Below are 22,945 nucleotides of genomic sequence, written 5' to 3'. Positions count from 1 at the left end.
TCTATTCCCCAGTGCAGTTGGAAAGGGGAAACTGAGTACAGTAATTATTTCCAAAAGTTCAAGTTTCAGCAAACACAGTGTATTATTTTCCCCTCCCTTACATTATTCTAAAAACACAAGTCCCACCAAGCACTTCAGGAAACTGCTGGAGGTGAATTTACAAAAAAAAGATGCACGAAATTTTAAAAAGACTTTTTTAGATGTCATCTCAGAGTTGCAATGAGGCCAACATAGAAATAGGAAGGTGCATATACATATTTGCCTTTGCATCCACTAGGACCCTGAATACAGCTTGTGACTGTAGCTTTTGTGTTACAGTTCCCAGAATCCTGCCACTAGCAGTGTTGTCTGGGGATTCTGAGAGTTGTAGCCCAAAAACTTAAATCTTCCATAACTTGCCTCTTTGTATGCCCCAGCCATCTGAGTTACCACAGAAAGGGCTGACTCGGTGGTGATGTCCCCAAGTGTGGAGTGCCATCCCCAGAGCAGCATGAGTGGTGCTTATTTTGATGGCATGTTGTCACCCTGAAAATGTTCTCTTTTAAAACTATCCCAAGCTTTGTAATCTGATCTCTTCCTTTTGGGAACTGCTTTCATGGTACTTGGGTTTGCTTTATTTTGTGTGGATAATTTTAAGCCGCTCCTTTGAACTGTGATGTTTTAACTTTTGTGCTTGATTTTTTTCTGACTGTATTTTTTTAATAAAAGAAAGCACCATGAGAGCTTTGTTGAAGGGAAAAGTATAAATCTCTTTCTAGAACAATCCAAGAAAAGTGAAGGAAGAAGAATCCATAGAGCATGAACTAGTTGGCCAATATTACAATAGCAGGGCAGAAAGTGAAACAGAGGAGTGGAAATTATGCATACCAGGTCTAGAACTGGGCCCATTCCAGTAGCAGGGTATATGCTTTGCATGAAAAGTGTCCAATTTGCATCTCTGGCATTTCCAGTTAGGACTAGGAAAAATCTATTCTGGAACCATGGGGAGCCACTGCCAGTGAAATCTAGAATGGATAATAATTTGGGTCTTAGGCCAGATTGCCTCTCACAGACTAGATGATGCTAGGGAGCATGGCCCTGAGATATCAAATTCAAGCCCATTTTAAATTTCTCCTTGAAGAGGAGCTCCAAATTAAAACTGAATGTGATTGCAAAACACACAGTCCATGTTGAGAACACAGACCCAATTTCCAGTCATGGATCTGGGATAACAATAATTTATCCCCTTGCCCCTGCACTATTCAGCATTCCAGCTAGGAAGGGGCAAGTGGGGTCATTCATTCATTCATTCATTCATCATTTCTGAAAATATTTGTTCTCTTCCCTATATCAAAAGATCTTAGGGCAATAGGCAAGTAAAATTAATTGTTATGGTCAACTGCCATTAAGTTGACTTTGACTTATGGTGACCCTATGAATGAGAGACCTCCATGTTACGCTAACATCACCATTTCTGCTTCGGTCTTGCAGACAGAGGGCCGTAGATTCCTTGATGAGTCTTTTCATCTGGAATGTGGTCTTCCTTTTTTCCTACTATCTTTTCGCTTACCAAGCATTATTGTCTTTTCTAGTGAGTCATGTCTTATCATGATATGTCCAAAGTACAGCAGTTTCAGTTTATTCATCCTGGCTTCAAGGAAGAGTTCGGGCTTGATAAGCTCTAGGACTCATTTATTTGTCTAATTAGCAGTCCATGGCATCCTCAGAATTCTTCTACCACATTTCAAATCAGCTGATTTCCTTCCCATCTGCTTTCTTCACTGTCCAGCTTTCACAACCATACACAGAAATTGGAAAGGCAATGGCATGGACACGTATTCAATGGTATCCTTTTACACTTCATTAGTATTCAATGGTTTCTCTTTGCACTTCAAGAACTAGACAAGATGGTGGGAAGTGAAGTCAGTACAAACAAGTTAAAGCAATTTCAAACAATAAAAATAATTTATATAAATTAAAAGCATATTCAACATAATGACCAAGTTAGAACAGTTTAAAATCATGTATGTTAGCATCTGAAGTAGGCGTTAGTATCCAGCCAGCTTTTCACTTGGTGCTTAATGAAACCAGAGTTGGACCCAGTCAAGCCTTCAAAATGAAGGTAGCCCACAACTAGGGTGCAATGGCTGAGCAGGCCCTCTCCTTTGACTCTACACTGTGTATTGACCACATTGATAGGACACAGAGAAGCCCTCCCCCCAGGACACCTCAAACCTCAGGCAAGCATATATAGTGAGAGGTACTCCCTCAAGCATCCCAATCTACTTAGGGCTTTAAATATCATCACAAGCACCTTGACTACAGACTGGAAGTATAGTCGAACCCCTACTCTAAAGTATAGTGGAAGCCCTAAAGAACAGATCAGAGTCAGCTCTAGTCAGTAATTGGATGGGAGACCACCAACTAATACCAGGTGCTGTGTGCTATATTTCAGTGGAAGTAACTGGCAAAACTATCTCTGTGTATTCCTTGCTTACGAAAACCCTACAAAATGCATAGGGTTGCCATAAATTGACAGGTGACACACAGAGACAATTCTTTTAAGACTGGTGTTATATGATATCTATATTTACTGTGGCCAGATTATTTGAAAAGTTGTAACTGATGTAGTGAGAGTAAAACTTTGGAGAAAGGGAAGGATCTTCCTCAGGACTTTCAACAAGCCAGATTGGGCCCAGTAGAATCTATATTCCATCACCCTAATGTAAACAATACCAGTTAAACCTGAGATGATAAGAGTGTGGTCCTTAGAGTGCATGTGGCCTCTGAAGCCTATATCTCTGAAGCTCCCCAGCAGTTTCTCTAAGCCCCTCAAATTCCCCATTTAAAAAAAACTACTGTGATTTTCAGGCCCAAATCACCTAGAAAATCACATTCAATGTCCTCCCAAATACATGTAAACACGTGTGTGTGCTCACACACACACACACACACACACAAACCTCATGTACCTCTTAAAATGATTCAGTGTAAGGCATCCTGTTCCTGTGAAGTTATCCCTATGTCTCTTTTCTCTTTTGAAAGGAAGGACTTTGGATTTGGTAAGCCAATGCTAGCTCTTGAATGTCAGTTTGTACCTAGAAACACACCAGAAGACAGTGTAACCATTCCAAAGTTGTCAAGATATTCTCCCTCATTTCTCACTCAATACTCACGCTGCAGTATTTTGAACTATTTGTTATCACCAAACAGACTTCAGAGGCATTCTCATGCTGTCTGTTCTAGGATCCAGAGGACCTGAAGCAGTCTAGTCTACCATTGTTTCAGCAGGCTGAATCTTACTAGGATCCAACGGTTCTGAAGAAGGGGGGATGCTTAGAAAACAAAATGCTAACAGAAGACAGAGAAAAGGCAGAATTACTCAACACTTTCTTTGCCTCAGTCTTCTCAGAAAAGGCAAAGGGTGCTCAACCTGAGGATAATGGAGCAGAGGACAGAAATGGCGAAATTCAGCACAAAATAAGTAAAGAGATAGTACAGGAATACCTGTTTAACCTAAATGAATTTAAGCCTCCAGGACCAGATGAGCTAGATCCAAGGGTATTAAAAAAACTGGCAAATGTAATATCGGAGCCATTGGCAATAATCTTTGAAAACTCCTGAAGAACAGGAGAAGTCCCAGCAGACTGGAGGAGGGCAAACGTTGTCCCCATCTTCAAAAAGGGGAAGAAAGAGGATCCCAACAATTATCGTCCAGTTAGTCTGACATCAATACCAGGAAAGATTCTGGAGCAGATCATTAAACAGAGAATCTGTGAACATCTAGATGGCAAGGCCATAATCACAAAAAGTCAACATGCCAGACAAATCTAATCTCTTTCTTTGATAAAATTACCAGCTTGGTAGATGAAGGGAATGCTGTGGATATAGTATATCTTGATTTCAGTAAGGCCTTTGACAGGGTTCCCCATGACATTCTCGCAAACAAGCTTGTAAAATGTGGGCTGGACAAGGCAACTGTTAAGTGGATTTGTAAGTGGTTGACTGGCCGAACCCAAAGGGTGCTCAACAATGGCACCTTTTCATCCTGGAGAGAAGTAACCAGTGGTGTTCCACAGGGCTCTGTCCTGGGCTCAGTACTGTTCAACATCTTTATCAATGACTTGGAGGAAAAAATTGGGGGAATACTTACCAAATTTGCAGATGACACCAAATTAGGAGGAATAGCTAATACTCCAGAGGACAGGATCAAAATTCAAAATGACCTGAATAGACTAGAAAGCTGGGCCACAGCTAACAGAATGAACTTCAACAGGGAGAAATGTAAGGTACTGCACTTAGGGCAAAAAAATGAAATGCACAGATATAGGATGGGGGACACCTGGCTTAAGGAGACAACATGTGAAAGGGATCTGGGAGTCCAAGTAGACCACAAGCTGAACATGAGTGAACAGTGCGATGCGGCAGCTAACAAGGCCAATGCGATTTTAGGCTGCATCAATAGAAGTATCGTATCTAGATCCAGGGAAGTAATAGTGCCACTATATTCTACTCTGGTCAGGCCCCACCTGGAATATTGTGTTCAGTTCTGGGCACCACAATTCAAAAAGGACATTGAGAAACTGGAGCGTGTCCAAAGGAGGGCGACTAAAATGGTGAAAGGTCTGGAAACCATGCCCTATGAGGAACGCCTTAGGGAGCTGGGGATGTTTAGCCTGGAGAAGAGAAGGTTAAGAGGTGATATGATAGCCCTATTTAAATACTTGAAGGGATGTCATATTGATGAGGGAGCAAGCTCGTTTTCTGCTGCTCCAGAGACTAGGACTCGGAGCAATGGACGCAAGCTGCAGGAAAAGAGATTCCACCTCAACATTAGGAGGAATTTTCTGACAGTAAGGGCTGTTCGACAGTGGAACACACTTCCTCGGAGTGTAGTGGAGTCTTCCTCCTTGGAGGTCTTCAAATGGAGGCTGGATGGCCATCTGTCGGCGATGCTTTGATCTGGATTTCCTGCATGGCAGGGGGTTGGACTGGATGGCCCTTGCGGTCTCTTCCAACTCTATGATTCTTTTCTTTTTTTTAATAATTTTTATTAGATCAAGATATTACAAATTTCAACCTAGTTAAGGTTATACAATTATACTATGATACATTTTGATCAAGTTTTTCTATTTTTCACCCCCCCCATACCTTCCAGTCCCCCCTCTCTGCGACATAATACAGTAAATCGGTCAGTGAGTTACAATCAAGCTTATCTTATCTCTGTCTCTGAAAGATATAGCAAAACTGGAAATCACATTTGCGGTCTAATTACATATCCCTTTTTACATAGTCATATATTTTTTTCCAATTTTCTTCCCAGTCCTCAGACCATCTGTCCTGTCTCAACAATGTCATCTTGTCCAGTTGTACCATACTCATCCATTTCTCCAGCCAGTCCCGAGTTGTTGGGACATTTTTATCTTTCCATCGTTTGGCATAACAAAGCCTTGCAGCTGTAAAGGCATATAACAAAAATTTCATATAATTACGTTCAGCTTTATCATCAAGTATGTTTAACAAAAAAAAACCTCAGGTTTAAAGTTAACTTTGATCTGTAAAAATTTTTGTGTAACCTCATGGATTGTTTTCCAATATTTATTTGCCATTGGACAGGTCCACCATACATGGTTGAAAGTTGCTGATAAACTAGGACATTTCCAACATAAGCTTAGATTTCCCCCTTTTATTTTAGCCATTTTGCTGGGGGAGTAGTGCCAACGATGTAACATCTTATAAAAGTTTTCCTTTACATCCATACTATTAGTGAATCTCAAATCTTGTCCCCATTCTTTGTTTTTCGGTTTCTTTTTGTATCCTAAATAGTTATGCCACCCACAACTCATGTTAAATCCTTCTAACTTTAGTAGATCATAATTATCCCACTCTATCCAACTCTATGATTCTATGATTCTATGATTCTAAGTTTCCTAATAGTTTTAAATGTTTTCCAGGCCCCTTTTCATCCTTTTTTTTTCCAGTGTGGTTTCATCTAAACTCTTTTTATCTCTCTTTTCTCACCAGTGTTTGGACAGAAGAGACGCAGTGCACACTCCTCAATGTCTCCATCACAGAAACCTTTAACTGTTCGTTCAGCTGTGGTCCAGACTGCTGGAAAATATCCCAGTATCCCTGCTTGCAGGTCTATGTCAATGTCTCATCTTCAGGGCAAAAGTTCTTACTTTACCACACAGAAGAGACGATTAAAATCAATCCAGAGGTAAGAACAAATTCCATTCCAAATCAGTTTTCAAAGCAAATGCACAGCTTTCTGGACAGATGGAGAAGGTGGTGTTAGGTGGTGCTTGATTTTGCACCCCATTTTTATTCCTGAGAATATGGATGTAATTATAGGTGGCTAAATGAGAACACTGTGTCAACCAAATAAGAATGCTGCCCCTACAAATGATATTTTCCTCCAGTCTTCAAATTTCTAACATGGCAGAGTGAAGCACTGAATATTGATCATAGCAAGAACTCTTCTCTTTGTTGTGTTCACATTCCCCTGGTAACTTTCCTGTCTTTTTCTAAACTATATTTCTAAAGGCTCAACTGACATTTCAAGTTATCACATTGCTAGAAAATTGATGGCTGAAGGAAAATTTCATTGTGGGATGGGCATAAAACTTATTTGGTAGGCAATGCCCTCATTTTGCCCGCTTCCTCCTTTAACCTCACTCCTGGAAATACTAGTAATGGGTTTTGGAAGGGATGTTTATAGACCTGATGTTTACAGAAATGCACTAGAAAGTGAAAGACCTGACTTGAAATAAGTATTATGTTTGTGTTTCTTACAGAATAATCTGCCCTCCCTCATGACTTCCCTGCTTCATGCTCTTCAACCCCCATGAATTTCCCATTACATTCTTCTGCCACAGTGTTTCCTTGCTAAAATCAATCAATAAATACATTTCATATACTGATTCAGGATAAAAGAAACAGATTCAGGATAAAAGAAGAGAAAGTTGAGGAGGAGGAAACATCGTAAATGAGTAGAAAAGGAGATATATGCATATATCTCTTTTCCTACAGATTCAGGATAAGGTCAGCACAAACTGGCCCTTTGGATTTCTCCAAATAGATGCATCATCTTCTTCATATGAGACATGTTCTGTGGCTTTTCAGTTTTTATACAGGTTTTCTCCCATTTGTTGGAATGTTGTGAGATTTTTTGTTGGGGGGGGAGGGAGATAAAATATCCCAACAATCTTTCTGTTGTCCTGTTCTATTTTCTTTCAATCCCTGGCACCAGCTGCATCATTTTATTCCCACCTCCTATGTGGCCTTTTTTTCACTGCAAGACACATCACAACAAAAAAGTCTCCATCTCTTTCTTTTTTAAAAAAAAATATAGTGCTATAATACATCAGTGAAATGGCACTTTTGTACTATGACACTATAACTCTACAAACTGAATTGGTATATTTTTAATTTTATGTCTGGATGATTTTAATATATAATTGTCATCTTAATCCTATGTTTATAAGTTTTTACCTATGTATTTAAATGGTTTCCTGTGTTCAGTTATATATTGCATTTCAATCTATGTTGTACCCTGCCTTGAGCCTTGGGGAGAGGAGCGTAAGAATTTATTTTATCATGAGAGAAGTCAGGCTCCTCCTATCCCCAGCACTGCTAAACAGGGAGGATATTCTTGCTCTTTGCTCAACTCCAGAGTCGTGTCTCACTGCTGCAGTTGTTTAGAAGTGACAAATGTATTTCATTAGTGATTAAAATACTTCTATCCCCTCCTATATCACAAGCTCTCAAGGTGATGTACAAGGAAAATCAATATAAGCAGATTAAAACAAAGAAACTGGAATAGATGGCCCTTGCAGAGCCTTCCATTGCTATGATTCTATAATTCATTCTTACTGTGTTTCTCAGAATCTCAGCAGCTTTCTTATTCCAGTCCAGTTTTCTATCAGGTTGTAAGACTTTTTTCTCTCTCTCTCTTTCTGCATGAAAATTTGCATGAAATTCTGGTGTATATTTTTCCCAAAATGTCTGCCCATTTTCCAATTTACTAACATGGGTTCAAGCACATCTTTGAGAGGAGGGGTAGACTAGAAAGTTACCTCATTAATAGTGTAATGTAGTTATATTTTTTTGTCATTAGAAAAAGGACTGATTACAAGTAACTAGTTGTTTGTAAGTAGACTACTTTTAAGCTTTGATTTCTTCTTGTATTTAGGCCAGCAACCTGTTCATGAGAGCCAAGCACGTGTCCCTTTTTGGATGAGGCACAGGGGACTACAGTGGGCCCTCCACATGAGAGTGTTGAACCCTCATGAAAGTGAGAAAACCTCAAATAACAAAACCACTGTCTTTTTACCTGAGTGAACCTCTCTCTAGAAATCTCTAGGTCCTCCCGCATAACTCTATAGTCACCATCTGGCAGAGGCTGACCAAAGAATAGCACTCGAGGATCTACAAATCCCTACAGAAGTATTTTCTCTAGGAATTTCTAGGTCCTCTAGCATGATTCTATTGCCAGCTTCCAACAGAGTCATGGTGGAGGACCTAGAGATTCCTAGAGAGAACAGATTAATCAAATCTGTGAATAATCAAATCTGCAAAAATCAGTGCATATGTGGAGGGCTGACTGTATTCCCTTCTTTTAAGCTTGTAGGCTTCAATGGGAAGTAGTCCACATTTTTATGTCAGAAGAAAGGTGGTTGAGAGGAGTCTGGGGTGGTCAGAAGTCATAAAGGCAGGCTGGGGAACTATATGCAAGCCAAGTCCATACCTTGCCTACCCCGGTTTATACTAACCAACATCAAGCCACCATCATTTCAGACAAGAAACGTCTCCAGTCCTGCCTTGAAATGCCAAGGACTGAACCTGGGACTTTCTACGTGCAATGCATGTGCTCTACAAACAAACTACAAAACTTTTCCTTTTAAGTTGAAAATATACTGAATTCTACAAATGCAAAGAGAGAGGGACTGAAGGGAGAGAGCTATACTGTCTGCTGAACATCTGTCCCATTGATGCAGCATTGCTGTGTGCATCACACCTCCCTCTTCCACCCGGTAATGTGTCGCTCTTTTCGCCAGATGGCTGTTAATCTTTCTTTGTGTAAAGGGGTGCCGGACGTCCCTTGACCTTTGCATGGATGATATTTGGGTGGATATATCTGTTCATTATATGCCTTCAGTTGCTCAAAGATACAACAGTCCTCATTAAGTAGAAATTTAATTACTTGGGATAGGGACAAAACAGATACCCAAGCTAGATGCCAATGATAGCTAGCAGATGGATAATAGCAATCACCAAGCATAACGAACTTATGTAATGGCCTGTTTTGTGGGGTTGTGCCAGCATAGTGTGAGGTCTACCCCAATGCTAGTGTATAGGAAAGCGCTGTGATTCGTAGATCTTTTCCTGGAAATTGGCTTAAGGCCAGAAATGCACAATTGTTACTGCAGTCTTTCAACATCTGATTTTAAAACTATTTCTGAAGAGTTGTTTCAGCCTGTTTTTAAATGTTTGTGTAATGTTTTAAATCATAGAGTTGGAAGAGACCTCAAGGGTCTTCAATTCCAACCCCCCGCCATGCAGGAATGCAACATCCAGCCTCTGTTTAAAAGTCTCCAAAGAAGGAGACTCCACCACACTCTGAGGCAGCATATTCCACTGCCGAATAATTCTTACTGTCAAGAAGTTCTTCCTAATGTTGAGGTGGAATCTATTTTCCTGTAGTTTGAATCCACTGCTCCAGGTTCTGTTCTCTGGAGCTGCAGAAAACAAACCTGCTCCATCTTCAGAACAACATCCTTTCAGATATTTAAACAGGGCTGTGATATCACCTCTTAACCTTCTTTTCTCCAGGTAAACATACCCAGCTCCCCTAGTCACTTCTTATAGGGCATGGTTTCCAGACCTTTCACCATATTAGTTGCCCTCTTCTAGACACACTTCATCTTATCATCATACTTTTTGAACTGAGGTACCTAGAACTGGACACAGTATTCCAGGTGAGGTCTGACCAAAGCAGAATAGAGTGGTACTATTACTTTCCTTGCTCTAGACATTATATTTCTATTGATGCAGCCTAGAATTGCATTGGCTTTTTTAGCTGCCACATCATACTGTTGACATGTTTAACTACTAGGACTTCTAGATCCCTTTCACATGCACTGTCTTCAGGCCAGGTGTCACCCATCCTACATTTCATTTTTTTCTGCCTAAGTGTGAAAGTTTTCAGTTTCTCCCATTTGAAATTCATTTTGTTAGTTTTGGCCTACTTTTCTAATCTATTAAAGTCATTTTGAATTTTGATTCTGTCCTCTGGGGGATTAGCTAGCCCTCCTTACTTGGTATCATCTGCAAATTTGATAAGCAGAGGCATAAAACTGCTCTTTGGGCCCACTGCAGCTGTCTGCCCATGTTTTACACAAAGCACTTCTGCACTGAGCCAGTTGGTTTTCCTGGAAACACACATAGGCCAGGATTTTGGATGGCTCTGCATAGGTTAGTAGATCCCAATACAAAACTACACTACAGACAGCATTCACTTTCCCATGAATTTACTGTCAAACCACTATGCACACCTCCATGGTCATTCTGTGCCTAAAGCAGAGTATGGAATGAATCAAAGAAGCACCTAGATATGTTGCCATAGGTCTCAGCAGATGATGTACTGTATATACTTGACTATAAGTCGACCTCATGTATAAGTTGATGGCAAGTTTGGGGGCCAAAATTATGGATTTTGATATGACCCGTGGATAAGTCAAGGGTAAAATTTAGGGGCATGTAACAAAGGATGTAAAGGATGATGCAAAGGAAAATGATGCCAAAGAACTGATAAAATTCTGACAGGCATAACTGTACTCATCCTAAAGGCTAAATGGATGAGAGAGTAGAGGGAATCCCTGCTTCTTTTTGGTGCTGCCAGGACGGACTAAGCTCTCAACTTTTACCACTCTGTTCAGAGAAAGTGGATGACTCATTTTTTTATATGTATGAGAGTTAAAGTACAGTACTTACATCGACTCATAGATAGGTCATCCCAGGTTTTTTGGGGTCAATTTTTTGACTAAAATTTGTAGACTTATACATGAGTATATACAGTAATCATGTTACATTTGGCTACAGGGACATAGCCAGGCACTTTTCCAATCTACCCTGTCCCTCCACCAGGCCCATAATGTCCATGGGAGAGATGCAGCAGATTCATAGTAAGATGGAAGGAGGGGCATATTTCCATTTGGATGGAGGGAAGGAATATCAACTTCCACATCAACCAAAAAATAAAAACAAAACATACACAGGTGTAAGTTTGTTTTGTTGCTGCATGCGCCACTAGCAGAATGCCAGTAACTACTCTATGCAATGTGTTTTAAACAAGTGCATTGTTAAAGGGGGGAAATAATAATAGTAATCTGGGTTTTTCTGTTGCCTTGGGGAGGGTGCATTGTTATCCCTTTAGTCTGAGAGGGATTGTGCTGAGAATCCTGAGTAAGAGGATAACAATGCACACACCCCAAACCCTTGGCCATTGCCCAACCCTCTTATTGGACCAGCAGAGGTCAACCAAGTAGCAAGGAACAGGTTTTCAACTTCTCTGGAATTTTGTTCAGATGTTGCCACCAAAGGCAAACTGAAGGAGACAAAAGATGGTACAATCTAAATTTTGCACTTCGTAGCAGTTTTAAGATGGAATGTAGAGAGTTTGTGCCAATTTAATTTAATTAGGCTGTCCATGGTGTAAAATAAATTTCAGGTAGCACAAAAGCTACTGGGACAAATAAATAGCAACTGCTCTTCCCTCATTTTTATTTTTATTTTAACTTGCTGTATCTTTTCCTCCCATTGCAAGAAGGCCATCTGGGGTTAATTTTGAGTGAAAAACAGCAGGACCAAAAATAGTTAAACAATACTTCATTCTTTTCACTACTCTTCCACTTAAATTTATAGTTTCACAATACATGGCTGATTTCTGCTCTTGAAAATGCATTGAAGTTACATGTTGCATGACTATGTCTCTTATGTCTAGTTTTGGCCCTTAGTCTATGCTAAACTATAACTATGCTAAATTAGCACTAGAAATAGCAAAGAGTTTTGCCTGTGTATATTCACACCTAAATCCTCCCTGTTTTTGCTTAATCTAATGCAGGTACATTTAATGCTTTCTCAGCTCAAGGCTGTTTTACAGGTTATGATTGCTTCTCTAGGGTTTCCAGTATTTCTTTTTCTCATGCGTACTGTTGTACAAACAGAACCCCAAATCTGTTTTATTAATGCACTGTTCTTTGATGGTAATTCTTGACTTCTTGACCTAGAATGGAATTAAATTATTCTTTGCTTTCAACCTACTCTGACTGCTAAAGCAAAACTGGTTCTAACTACTGCTGTTGCATATTTATCTCACATGTGAAACAAGCTCTGTCCCTGGGGAAATAACTAGTAGCAATCACTGGTGGACTACTGATGTCATTGGCATCTACCCTTTCTGGACTTTACTAGCCAATCTCAAGGGATGAGGTGCAAAGCAGAGACTAGTGTGTCCTGCCACAGATTGATTTGCTCGCTCTCTCTCTCTCTCTCTCTCTCTCTCTCTCTCTCTCTCTCTCTCCCCCCCCCCCTCCTTTCTCACAGACACACAGACTATAATGGCTGGTGACTGTTATTTAATGGAATAATAATGGGACACTGGCTATAGTCTTTTACTTTTTAAATAAAGAACTGGAAAAACAGATCATTAGTACCTACTGGTTCGTTTAGTTCCTCTAATACTGCACCTTTCAGGGTTCAAAACAGACATGAGAAAAAAAGGAATAATCCTATATATTTTAAGATCTATGGAACAATTTACCTAATTTTACCTAATTTTGTAGTTTCATAATTGTTGATGATCTCTCCTTACCTTCCTACTGTTACCAAATGAAAATGGAGGGCAGGTGGGTATTGTTTATTTTAGATATACTACCCACTCAGATGCAGGCAAATTCCATCTATCATAAACTTTCTATGTATGAGGACATTTGACCCTACCCCTCCATGAAATTTTTCATCATTCCTCCATTTTCAAGCATTACAGAAACTTAAAACTTCAGTTGAGCTGTTAAAAATATGATGTAGGCATCCAAACAAAAAGAGCAGGTAAAGTAACCGAGGGAATGGATACTCACCAAATAGAAGAGTTTTAAATATGATTTTCAATGCCTCACTCTCTGCAATAGTAAAAATTTGGAGACTGTAAGAAAATTTCATTAGCGGAGTGGCAAAATTCTGATTGGGATTAAATGCCTCTTCTCTTCGCCTGCCCTGTCACCGGTAGCTATAACCTTGATATCATCTCCAAGGAGGTTTTTTTAGAAAGAACTTATAGCGGTATTTTTGGACTCAGCCATAATTATGCACATTGATCCTGAACTACAAACAGTTTGTGAAATATTGTGACCAGTTACTGACCCTTTACAAACAATATGCCCTTGCACAAAAAACTCTGGTAATCCAACCTTGCCTGTTTCTGTATTTGCTGGAGTCTATTCAAACCAATACATTTTTATTTGCTGGGAGAATAATGTCAGCCAGTGCAGTTTTGGGCTGCATCAACAGAAGTATAGTTTCCTGATCAAGGGAAGTATTAGTGTCACTCTATTCAGCTTTGGTCAGATCTCACCTGGAATACTGGAGTACTTCTGGGAACCACAGTTCAAGAAGGATATCAGCAAGCTGGAATATGTCTAGAGAAGGGTGACCAAGATAATTAAAGGTCTGGAAACAAAGCCTTCCCTTATGGCTGAGGGAATTGGGTATGTTTAGTTTGGAGAAGAAGAACTGAGAAGTGGCATGATCAATATTTAAAGGGATGTCACGTTGAAGATGGAACCTGCTTCCTCTCTGCTGATCAAGAGACTAAGGGTGTAGCCACGCTGCAGAATTAAAGCAGTTTGACACCACTTTAACTGCCATGATGTATCCTACAGAATCCTGGGATTTGTAGTTTGGTGAAGTATTCTGCCTGGTCTCTCAGAGAGCTCTAGCACCTCACCAAACTGCAAATCCCAGGATTCTGTAGGATAGAGTCATGGCAGTTAAAGAGGCATCAAACTGCTTTAATTCTACAGCGTGACTACACCCTAGAAGACAAACCAATGGATTCAACATGCAAGAAAAGAGATTTCACTTAAACCTTAGGAAATGCTTTTTACTGTAAGTGCTGTTTGATAGTGGAATAGATTGCCTCAGGGGGTGCTGGACTCTCTGTCTTTGGAGGACTTTAAGCATAGTCTGGATGGACATCTTTCAGAAGTACTTTATTTGTGTAGTCCTGCATGGCATGTGGTTGAACTAGGTGGCCCTTGTGGCCGTTCCAACTCTTAAGATTTTGTGATTTTATGATCTGCCAACACACCGCATCCCCGAGTCTTCTTCTTCTGAATGTACCTGCAGTTCTTACAATATGTGATAGGGAAATTGTTGTGAGTGTCTGCACATGTGTACATGCACACAAAGAAAAATGGTACACAGTTGTCTGTATTTTTTACTCTGATTGGAATGTAGCAATGGTGACTGTCATAATAAGCAGCTGTGCCCCAAATTTTACCATTACACCACTGGAGCTGGTCAGTGTGGTGCTTCTTTTCTCTGTTCTCATCATTCTTTTGCTCATCCCCTCCAGGCCAGAGGGAGGAAACAGGTGAACAAGCCAGTTGGAATAGTGAAGAACAGGAAGAGATCTTGACAGCAAGGGCTCTTCTGAGACATGGACCTTGGCAGGTTTCCAACCATGCCAACCAATGCCATAGTTGGGTTCTTGAAGAGTGCTCCATCAGGTTCTCACATTATGCCAGTTCTCCCACTTGTGCAACTGGAATGAAATGGTAGCAGTCCTCCATGGGTGAAAAATGCAGCATAAAAATATCTTAGCCTAATTTTTAAAAGCACCCCCTCCCCTTTTTCATATCCTAAAAGCAAAGTAAACAGACCCAGCAAACCGCTCTTGTCACAGCATTCAGCTATCAGCAAGAATAACTGATGAGTACAGCCTGCTGTTCAGCTTGACAAGCTGCCATCCATTCCACAAGCCTGGAATGCCTGATGCACCACAGACACACACACTATAAACAATAGCAGGCATGACTCCAGAGCCATGGGATTATTATGGGCCTCCTGGGATACTGCTTGTCAACTTCTCTCCATGCATGCAGCAGTTTCAGAGCTGATGCTGTTTCTGACACTGCTGTGGGGAGAGTATCTGGATCACATCCCAGAAGGCCACCACCATCAACCCTGAATAGGTCAACATAAAACCTAGGTCACTTTTTTGGGGCACCAATCATACTGTTCCTGTGTGCGTATGCACCAAAATCTTCAGCTGCCTCTTTGTGCTTTTGTGATTACCAGCAGCAGTGATCTGGACTGTAAGACCTGCTCATCTAAACGAGCACTTTGAATTCACCCACCCACCCCTCCCTCCCTATATTTTGTTTTTGCTGGTACATGCTTCCAAGTCATTTTTGACTTAAGAAAAGGTTAAGGCAAACCTATCATGGGATTTTCTTGGCCAGATTTTTTCAGAAGGGGTTTCCTTTTGTCTTCCTCCAAGACTGAGGAAGCATGACTTGCCCAAGGTCATCAGTGAGCACCAGCGGGTTTCCATGGTTTACTGGGGATTCAAACCCCGGTTTCCATAGTCGTAGTCCAGTACTCAAATCACTACACCACACTGGTTGTGTCTCCCTCAGTTAGTGAAGGAATTTAATCATTTGCATTGTGATGGTGTCTGAAGCACGTATGTTGGTTGACATAGATGATATCCTTGCATTGCAGTTACAGATAAGCAACCTAGAGTTATGGATCCATAGCTACTCCATATTCAACTATGTTATTTATTCATAATTGTGACATTATTGCGACAATTATAAATGCCCCTTGATAAAGTAGACCAGCATTCCCAAAGTCTATCAACCTCCATAATGCATCAATACAGCTATCTATGTAGGATGAATCACACATAGAGTAAACCCCTCAAATTAGTTGGATTTATCTATGTAATGACATACCATTCAACAACAAATTCAATTAATCTGTTCTAGATGGAGCTAACTAATAGGTTTTAAATCATTATCTTTTCTCAGCTGTTTCTAACAATATTCTCAAGTGTGACAGGCATTCCTTTGAATATAAAGGTACTGGAAGTTCTTCCCTCCCCCAATAAACTTTAAAAATGGAGCTTGTACATCTCTTCATGAGACGGTGTGTCTCCTAGGGAAACTCACGTTAAAGCCCATTTATATAGCATGAAAGAGTTTTGGAGTAAGTTACATTTGAGGCAGTGTCAAATGTTCTATTAGACATGTTTCATATAGTGGTTCAGATACCCTGAGATCGTCGCCTGACTCATTTGTAAGGAAAGTCATCCCATCAGGTAACCTAAGCATACCTTTTACATCATGTTTGGGGCCACCCTGGACATTCTGTTCAATGAAAGGTGCATAGTCTTTTTTCTCTTTAAAAAAATGTTTCTTTTTCCTTCAACAGTGTTCCTATATACCCAAGTGTGGCAAGAACTTTGAAGAGTCCCTGTCCCTTGTGAATGTTGTGATGGAAAACTTCAAGAAGTATCAGCACTTTTCCTGCTTTTATGACCCAGAAGGTGTTCAAAAGAATGTATTGCTAACCAAACTTTACAGTTCCAATGTGCTGTTCCATTCACTCTTTTGGCCAACGTGCATGATGATAGGTGGACTAGCAATTGTTGCCATGGTCAAGTTGACCCAGTATCTGTCCCTTCTCTGTGAGAGGATCCAACGGATCAACAGATAGAAGTTATCGGCTCACTTCCACACTTGATTGACAGCTGAAATACTGTTTCATTTCTTTTTCATTCTTCACCAAAGAACCTTAAGTTTGTAATGTCTACGTCTGTTCTAAGTTCCTTGTATTTTTATGAAGTAGAGCAATAATGAAAAAGGCTGTTCTATATGCAAACATGATGTTATTATTATGCAGATGATGTGAGAAGGAATTACCGTTTCCGTTGGCCGTCTACATAATCTTGATTTATGCTGCAACTTAGTACTTCTTTTCGCCTTGTCTTTCTTTCTTTCTTTCTTTCTTTCTTTCTTTCTTTCTTTCTTTTCTACAGCCAAAATAGGGCTCATTAACCGTTTGCCAAGTTTTGTCTCTGAATGCATCAACATGCACAAATCCTGTTTGGATGTATTACATTTCTACATGTGTTCATGTGAACCATTTGAAGTTCCACTTAAGCTGGGAGGTGAGGGATGGGTAGAAAGGTCTCAGAATGGAAGGAAATTTGAACAAAGGTAAGAACAACAGTTTGGCTAGCTGTAGTGGAACTAAGATGGATGCCTTCATCCAAGAATCTCTTGCAGGCGTGGGATCCCCAGCTACCTCCTCCGCTGAGGTCCAAGGTCGCACACAAGTGCAGGATATATCACTGCACACCCAGGCCCCAATCCAGATAATATTGTCAGGCTAATATCCCATTGAAATCTATAGGGCATTTTAGTCTTGTCTGATCTAAATGGGATGTTAGTACACTTTGATTTTTTGGATGGGATTGGGGAAAACTCCAAAGTTCTGGACTGGAGCAGTAGTCTACATATTGTCTTCATGCTCAGGGTTAAGGTTTCGTTTTTGGTGTTTTAGATAAACATTTATTTGCAATATCTTTTTTTCCTCATGGATCATAATTTTTACCAAAGCTACAGCCAAAAAAAGACCCACCTCACCCCACAAATACAATTTCTCATCTACTTTTCATTTTCTACTCCAGCCTGAGCCCTGTTGGCAGAAATGGGACCAGATAACACCTTCTGTACAAATCTATTATGTGCATTTTTCTTGTATTTGCTACCATATCACTGTAAAGAACTAAAAGGAAAAAAATCCATAGTCAGCTATTTTTTCATTTTTTACTTCCAACTCTTTTAGATTTTTTACTGGGTATTTTAAAAAAAAAAGAAAACTAGATGAGAAGACAAAAAAGTATATTCTATCCAGTGGTGTATTGTAATATGAATATGTTATATTTTATTATTTCTTTTATTAACTGGTATGTGAGCGGTATCCTTCTTGTATATTCCAGTGTCTGGTTAAAATCATTATGAAAAAAAAGCAGTGCCAGGGAGCTGGGCAGGCTTAGATGTCATTTGTAGTGGCATTTTAGTTCAAATACGCTTAGTTGGTACTTAGTATGGAAAAGGCATCCTCTATTCTGAGAGCACAAGAATGACAGAAAATTATATTATTCCTACAAAAGTTTTTTACAAAAACGTGTGCACCCTTTCTTCCAAAATGATATGAAAAGAAGATATATGAAATGTAGATGTGTCTCTCCATGCACTGAAGGTCATGGAAGTGATATGGAAGAACCAAGAACATGCATATGTTAATGCTTACAATGAGTACTGCACTACCGACACGGGATCACTAGAGGATCTTAGGTGGCTTTCCAAATAGAACATTTCCAGTGGTTCAATTCCCCTCCCCTTTCTTTCCAAAGCCCACTTTAGTGCCTGTGCTCCTTGCTGCTCAAAAACAGCAGAGGACAAAGAAAAGATGGAAATCCACATGGGATAGAGAGGCAGGAAATGATCACAAAACAGGGAGTCATCAATACTACTGTAGGAAGGGCAGGAAGAGGCCTAGGATGGGTCTATATGTAAACTGTTAGTAAGTGGGAATCAGGAAAAGAAGAGAGGAACAATCACTGGGAAGCAGGAAGGAAGGAGACTGTCCACAAGGAGCAGCAGAAGGAAAGAAGAAAGAAGTAGGGAACAGTGGTTTGAGTTTACAATGGGAAATGAAAGGGGAATGCTTTTGATGCCCAATTTGCCATAAAAATAAGTGAGATAGATATGAAGGGGCAGAAGAAATTATTACATCCCTTGGCCCCATCCTCTGCATAGCTCTGACTAGTTTTCTCAACTTTATTTGATTTTAACTACAAAGACAATCTAACAGGTTCTGATGCTACATTTTGCTCAGAAGGCAAAATGTGAGGAACTTGATGATCGTTCACTTTGAACTAACTTGGGAGTTTTAAAAAGGAATTATTTAAAGGTGTGTTGGAAGCAAGGGTTACTTCTTTTTGCCAAAAGGAGAAGATGTTTTTTGATCTGTCCAGCTCATCTGTGATCTGAGTACTTCTTTACTCCCTATAATGTAATGTGGGGGGGGGGGGCAATTTTATGGTGTTACAAGATTCCATGAACTGTACATGTGTGGTCTGAGCTGTACAAATGAAGTCTGCAGCAGTGAAATTAATCTTTGACCTTGTAATCCATAATGCAATTTCTTTTCTCAGGCAAATATGTTCCTGGGGTGTGTAATCAGGACTTCGAAACCGTGTGATTTGGTACAAAAATTATTCAATTAAACCTTTGAGATTTCAATATCTTTGGCAATCACAAATTCTGTTTGTTTGTTTTCCTCTTAAGAAATAACATTTCGTAGGTTTCATTTTCAATGTTCTTTCCATTTTTAAAGGGAAAATCCTGATAAAATCCAATCTTTTATTAGTTTCTGTTTTTTCTTTGCCTTGCATCTATCTAACTGGGAATCATGGGATGAAATCTTACATCAGGGCTGCATAGTATAACTCTCTGCAGATGGTGTTATACATTGATTGTACTTACAGAGCCATTGTGAATGGTGGCAGTTTTGTGCAACTAAATGCACACCTAAGTTTCAGTGCACATTTTTGCACTTTGAACTCTGTTTGCAGCAACTGAACTACACTCAGGACAAAGGGGGGGGGGGGGGTAGAAGGAAAGGTGAGAGACTTCAGTGCTTTCAAAGTAGCTGAAAAGTGGGGCAGCACAGGATTAATCAGGACTGTCCTAGCCGAAATGGGAAATTTGGAGCACCCCTTAACCCAGAATAATGGGGGATGCCTAAAAAGTGTTATTCATTCCCCTCCTCCTGACATTGCATTCTTTACGAAAATGAAAAACACTATGGCTTTTTGAACATCAAAAGCAACATCTTGCAGATAATGGCTGTTACCTGTAATGAGTTACTGCCTGGACTGGATAGGCCTTTGGTCTGATTCAGCAGATGACACCCTACTACTGGCAGAAAATAGCAAAGACTTGGAAATATTACTGAAGAAAGCCAAAGAAGAAAGTGCAAACGTAGGTTTACAACTGAACATTAAGAAAACAAACATAACGATCACATATTATTTACATCATTTTGAAGCAGATAGTGACACCACTGAAATAGTTCATATTTTTAAACAGAGGCTGGATGGCCATCTCTCAGGAGTGCTTTGATTGTATATTTCTGCATGGCAGGGGGTTGAATTGGATTGCCTTTGTGATCTCTTCAACTGTATAATTCTGTGATTCCATGATTTCCATACCTCGGCTCAGTCAGGCAGAATGGAGACTGCAAGTCAAGAAATCAGAAGAAGACTAAGACTTGGAATGGCAGCTATGAAGGAACTAAACAAGATCCTAGCGTGTAAAGATATATTGAATACTAAAGTTAGGATTGCCCATGCCATTGTATTTTCCACTTCTATATATGGTTGTGAAAGCTGGATAGTAAAGAAAATTAACAGGACGAAAACTCATTTGAAATGTGGTGCTAGAGAAGAACTCTACAGATTCCATGGACTTCTAAAATAAACAAATGGATAGATCCTTGAACAAATCAAGCCTAAACTCTCCCTAGGAATCTTGTATTATTTTTGTGGCTTGGGTGTTGCAGTAGAACTCCAGGAGACCAGTATTCAAATCCCACTCAGCCATAGAAATGCCCTGGGTGAACTTGGGAATGTCACATTCTCTCAACTTTAGAGGGAGGTGATGCCAAACATCTGAATAATTCTTGTACAGAAAAGCCTATGATAAGACTGACATAAGACAGAGTTGACCTGAAGCCACATAAGAATAACAATAGTTATTTTCCCTACATTTAAATTTTGTGAATTTTTGCAACCAAAATTAAATTTAGTAGGTACATTTAGTATTCCCAACATGGAAAGGGCCATATTGCCCCTACCTGCTACCTAGCTGCTAGAAATGCTTATAAGAAGGTAAAGAAAGAAAGAGGTGGCAAGCATGATTCATCACCACAAACATGGCTGAACAAATACACCAGGATTTCAACACAGGCAATGAAGAGCTAAACCTCCAAATTCTTGGGCCTGGATAGGTAAATCTGTCAATTGCAGGGGGGAGGGGGGGTTCACATTCACTTTTTTGGAACCTCACCCTGAACATGAAGAAATTAGCGAATTTTGGTCAATTCTTATCAAAAAATATCTGCCCTTGATCAACAACATATACTATTCAGACTTATGATAGCATTCAGGCTGGCATCCTCTACAGAAGTTACAGATTCATAATCTACAGTTCTGGATCTGTAACTTCTACATATTCATGAACTACATATTGGTAATTCATAGCACTATTATCATGAACACAAATGCCCCCTGAAACTTCAGGGGATCACTCTCAGAGATGGTGGTCTATTCAGTTGGTGACTGCTGTTCATCAGATGACATTGCCAGACCCCTCCAGCCATGCAGCAAGGCTGCAGCAATCGGAAGAGGACCCTTTTTACAATTCTTTATTTCACCACAAATCACTGGTGAGAGGGGCTGGAAACACCATATTATGTGCAAGCAGAACACACCTCCATTGATCAGAGCAGCTGCTGGCTATTAAGGTATATTTGAGAAGAGGGTGTCCAGCCAGGAGACAGTGCTTGGTTATGCATTTATAACTTAGGCTGTATCTGCATGGTGGAAAATAAATATTCCCTCCCTATTCCTGCATTGACCTGCTTAGACAATGCATGGGGTCAAAACAGGTGGAACATGAGTCCAATCCATGTTCCAGGGCAACTGTCCAAAGTAAAAGGATTCCCTGTTTGCTCAATATCAGGCTGGAAGTTCCAAGGAATCCCCTAGGTGTGTTGATTACATGCTGGTGTGGGGATGAGAGAAGATCTCTGCGGGTGGCAGAAGAGTTCAGGAGAAGTCTCCCTGGCCCAGGCAAGCTGCTAACCTGGGGAGTGTGCAAGCAGTACTGAAAATATTAGCTTGTTGTGGGTGCCCGGTGTGCAGATGGCCTATCCTTTCCACAGATCTGGAAGCCCTGACAGCAAATCAGGTTTTCCCATCAGTGCAGACATGCCCTAAAGCCAACCATTTAGGATCTTGGCTTCAGTTGTGGGCTTTTTAAATTTAAAGTTGTGCCCCTATCCAGCTTCTCCATATCACCTTCTCCCTGCTGGAGCTGCTTTATTCATGGACATAGAACCATAGAATCATAGAGTTGGAAGAGACTCCAAGGACCATCCAGTCCAACCCCCTGCCATGCAGGAACTCTCAATCAAAGCATCCCCGACAGATGGCCATCCAGCCTCTGTTTAAAGACCTCAAAAGAGGGAGACTCCACTACACTCCGAGGAAGAGTGTTGCACTGTCGAACAGGTCTGATTTTTAGGAGATTCCTCCTAATGTTGAGCTGGAATCTCTTTTCCTGTAGCTTGCATCCTGTAGCATTCTGCCCCGCACCCTCAAAACATCTGGGCAGCAACTACTTAGGGTTCCCGGGGCGAGGTTTGTCTCCACCACCAGGAGGACCTTTTCCATCGCCGCCCCGGCCCTTTGGAACACGCTGCCCACAGAGCTCCGCTCAGCTACCTCCCTGGCCCAATTCAGACGGGATCTTAAGACCTTCCTGTTCAGGACTGCATTCCCTGAATAAGGTCCTATAGGCCTCCCCCGCCACACTGGCAACGGGGTTGGCTAACCTGGGGCCTTTTGTTTTTATGTTTTTGTAATATTGTAATTATTATGGTGTTTGATTTTAATGTTTATGTTTACTCCTATTGTATTTTAACTGTTGTAAACCGCCCTGATCTGATGGAAGGGCGGTATATAAATAAAAATTTTATTATTTATTTATTATCCATTGCTCCGGGTCCTAGTCTCTGGAGCAGCAGAAAACAAGCTTGCTCCCTC

At 40.4% G+C, this 22,945-nt stretch overlaps 1 protein-coding gene across 2 annotated transcripts in view; it reads left to right on the top strand.

Moving 5' to 3' along the window:
* The window catches only part of KCNMB2 (potassium calcium-activated channel subfamily M regulatory beta subunit 2), a 156,159-nt gene extending 136,840 nt beyond the window's left edge, over positions 1-19,319 (top strand). For both annotated transcript variants that reach the window (XM_089507572.1, XM_089507568.1), the window contains exons 4-5: positions 6,004-6,199; positions 16,477-19,319. In XM_089507572.1, the coding sequence (XP_089363698.1) occupies positions 6,004-6,199; positions 16,477-16,761 (481 nt within the window). In that variant the 3' untranslated portion in view covers positions 16,762-19,319. The remainder of the gene's footprint in view (positions 1-6,003; positions 6,200-16,476) is intronic.
* Positions 19,320-22,945: the final 3,626 nt, after the last annotated feature.

Source organism: Sceloporus occidentalis, unplaced genomic scaffold, assembly GCF_023333645.1.
Source record: "Sceloporus occidentalis isolate IW3139 unplaced genomic scaffold, rSceOcc1.0.p SCAF_2, whole genome shotgun sequence".
NCBI classification, from domain to species: Eukaryota; Metazoa; Chordata; class Lepidosauria; order Squamata; family Phrynosomatidae; genus Sceloporus; species Sceloporus occidentalis.
This window is presented reverse-complemented; position numbering and strand designations above follow the sequence as displayed.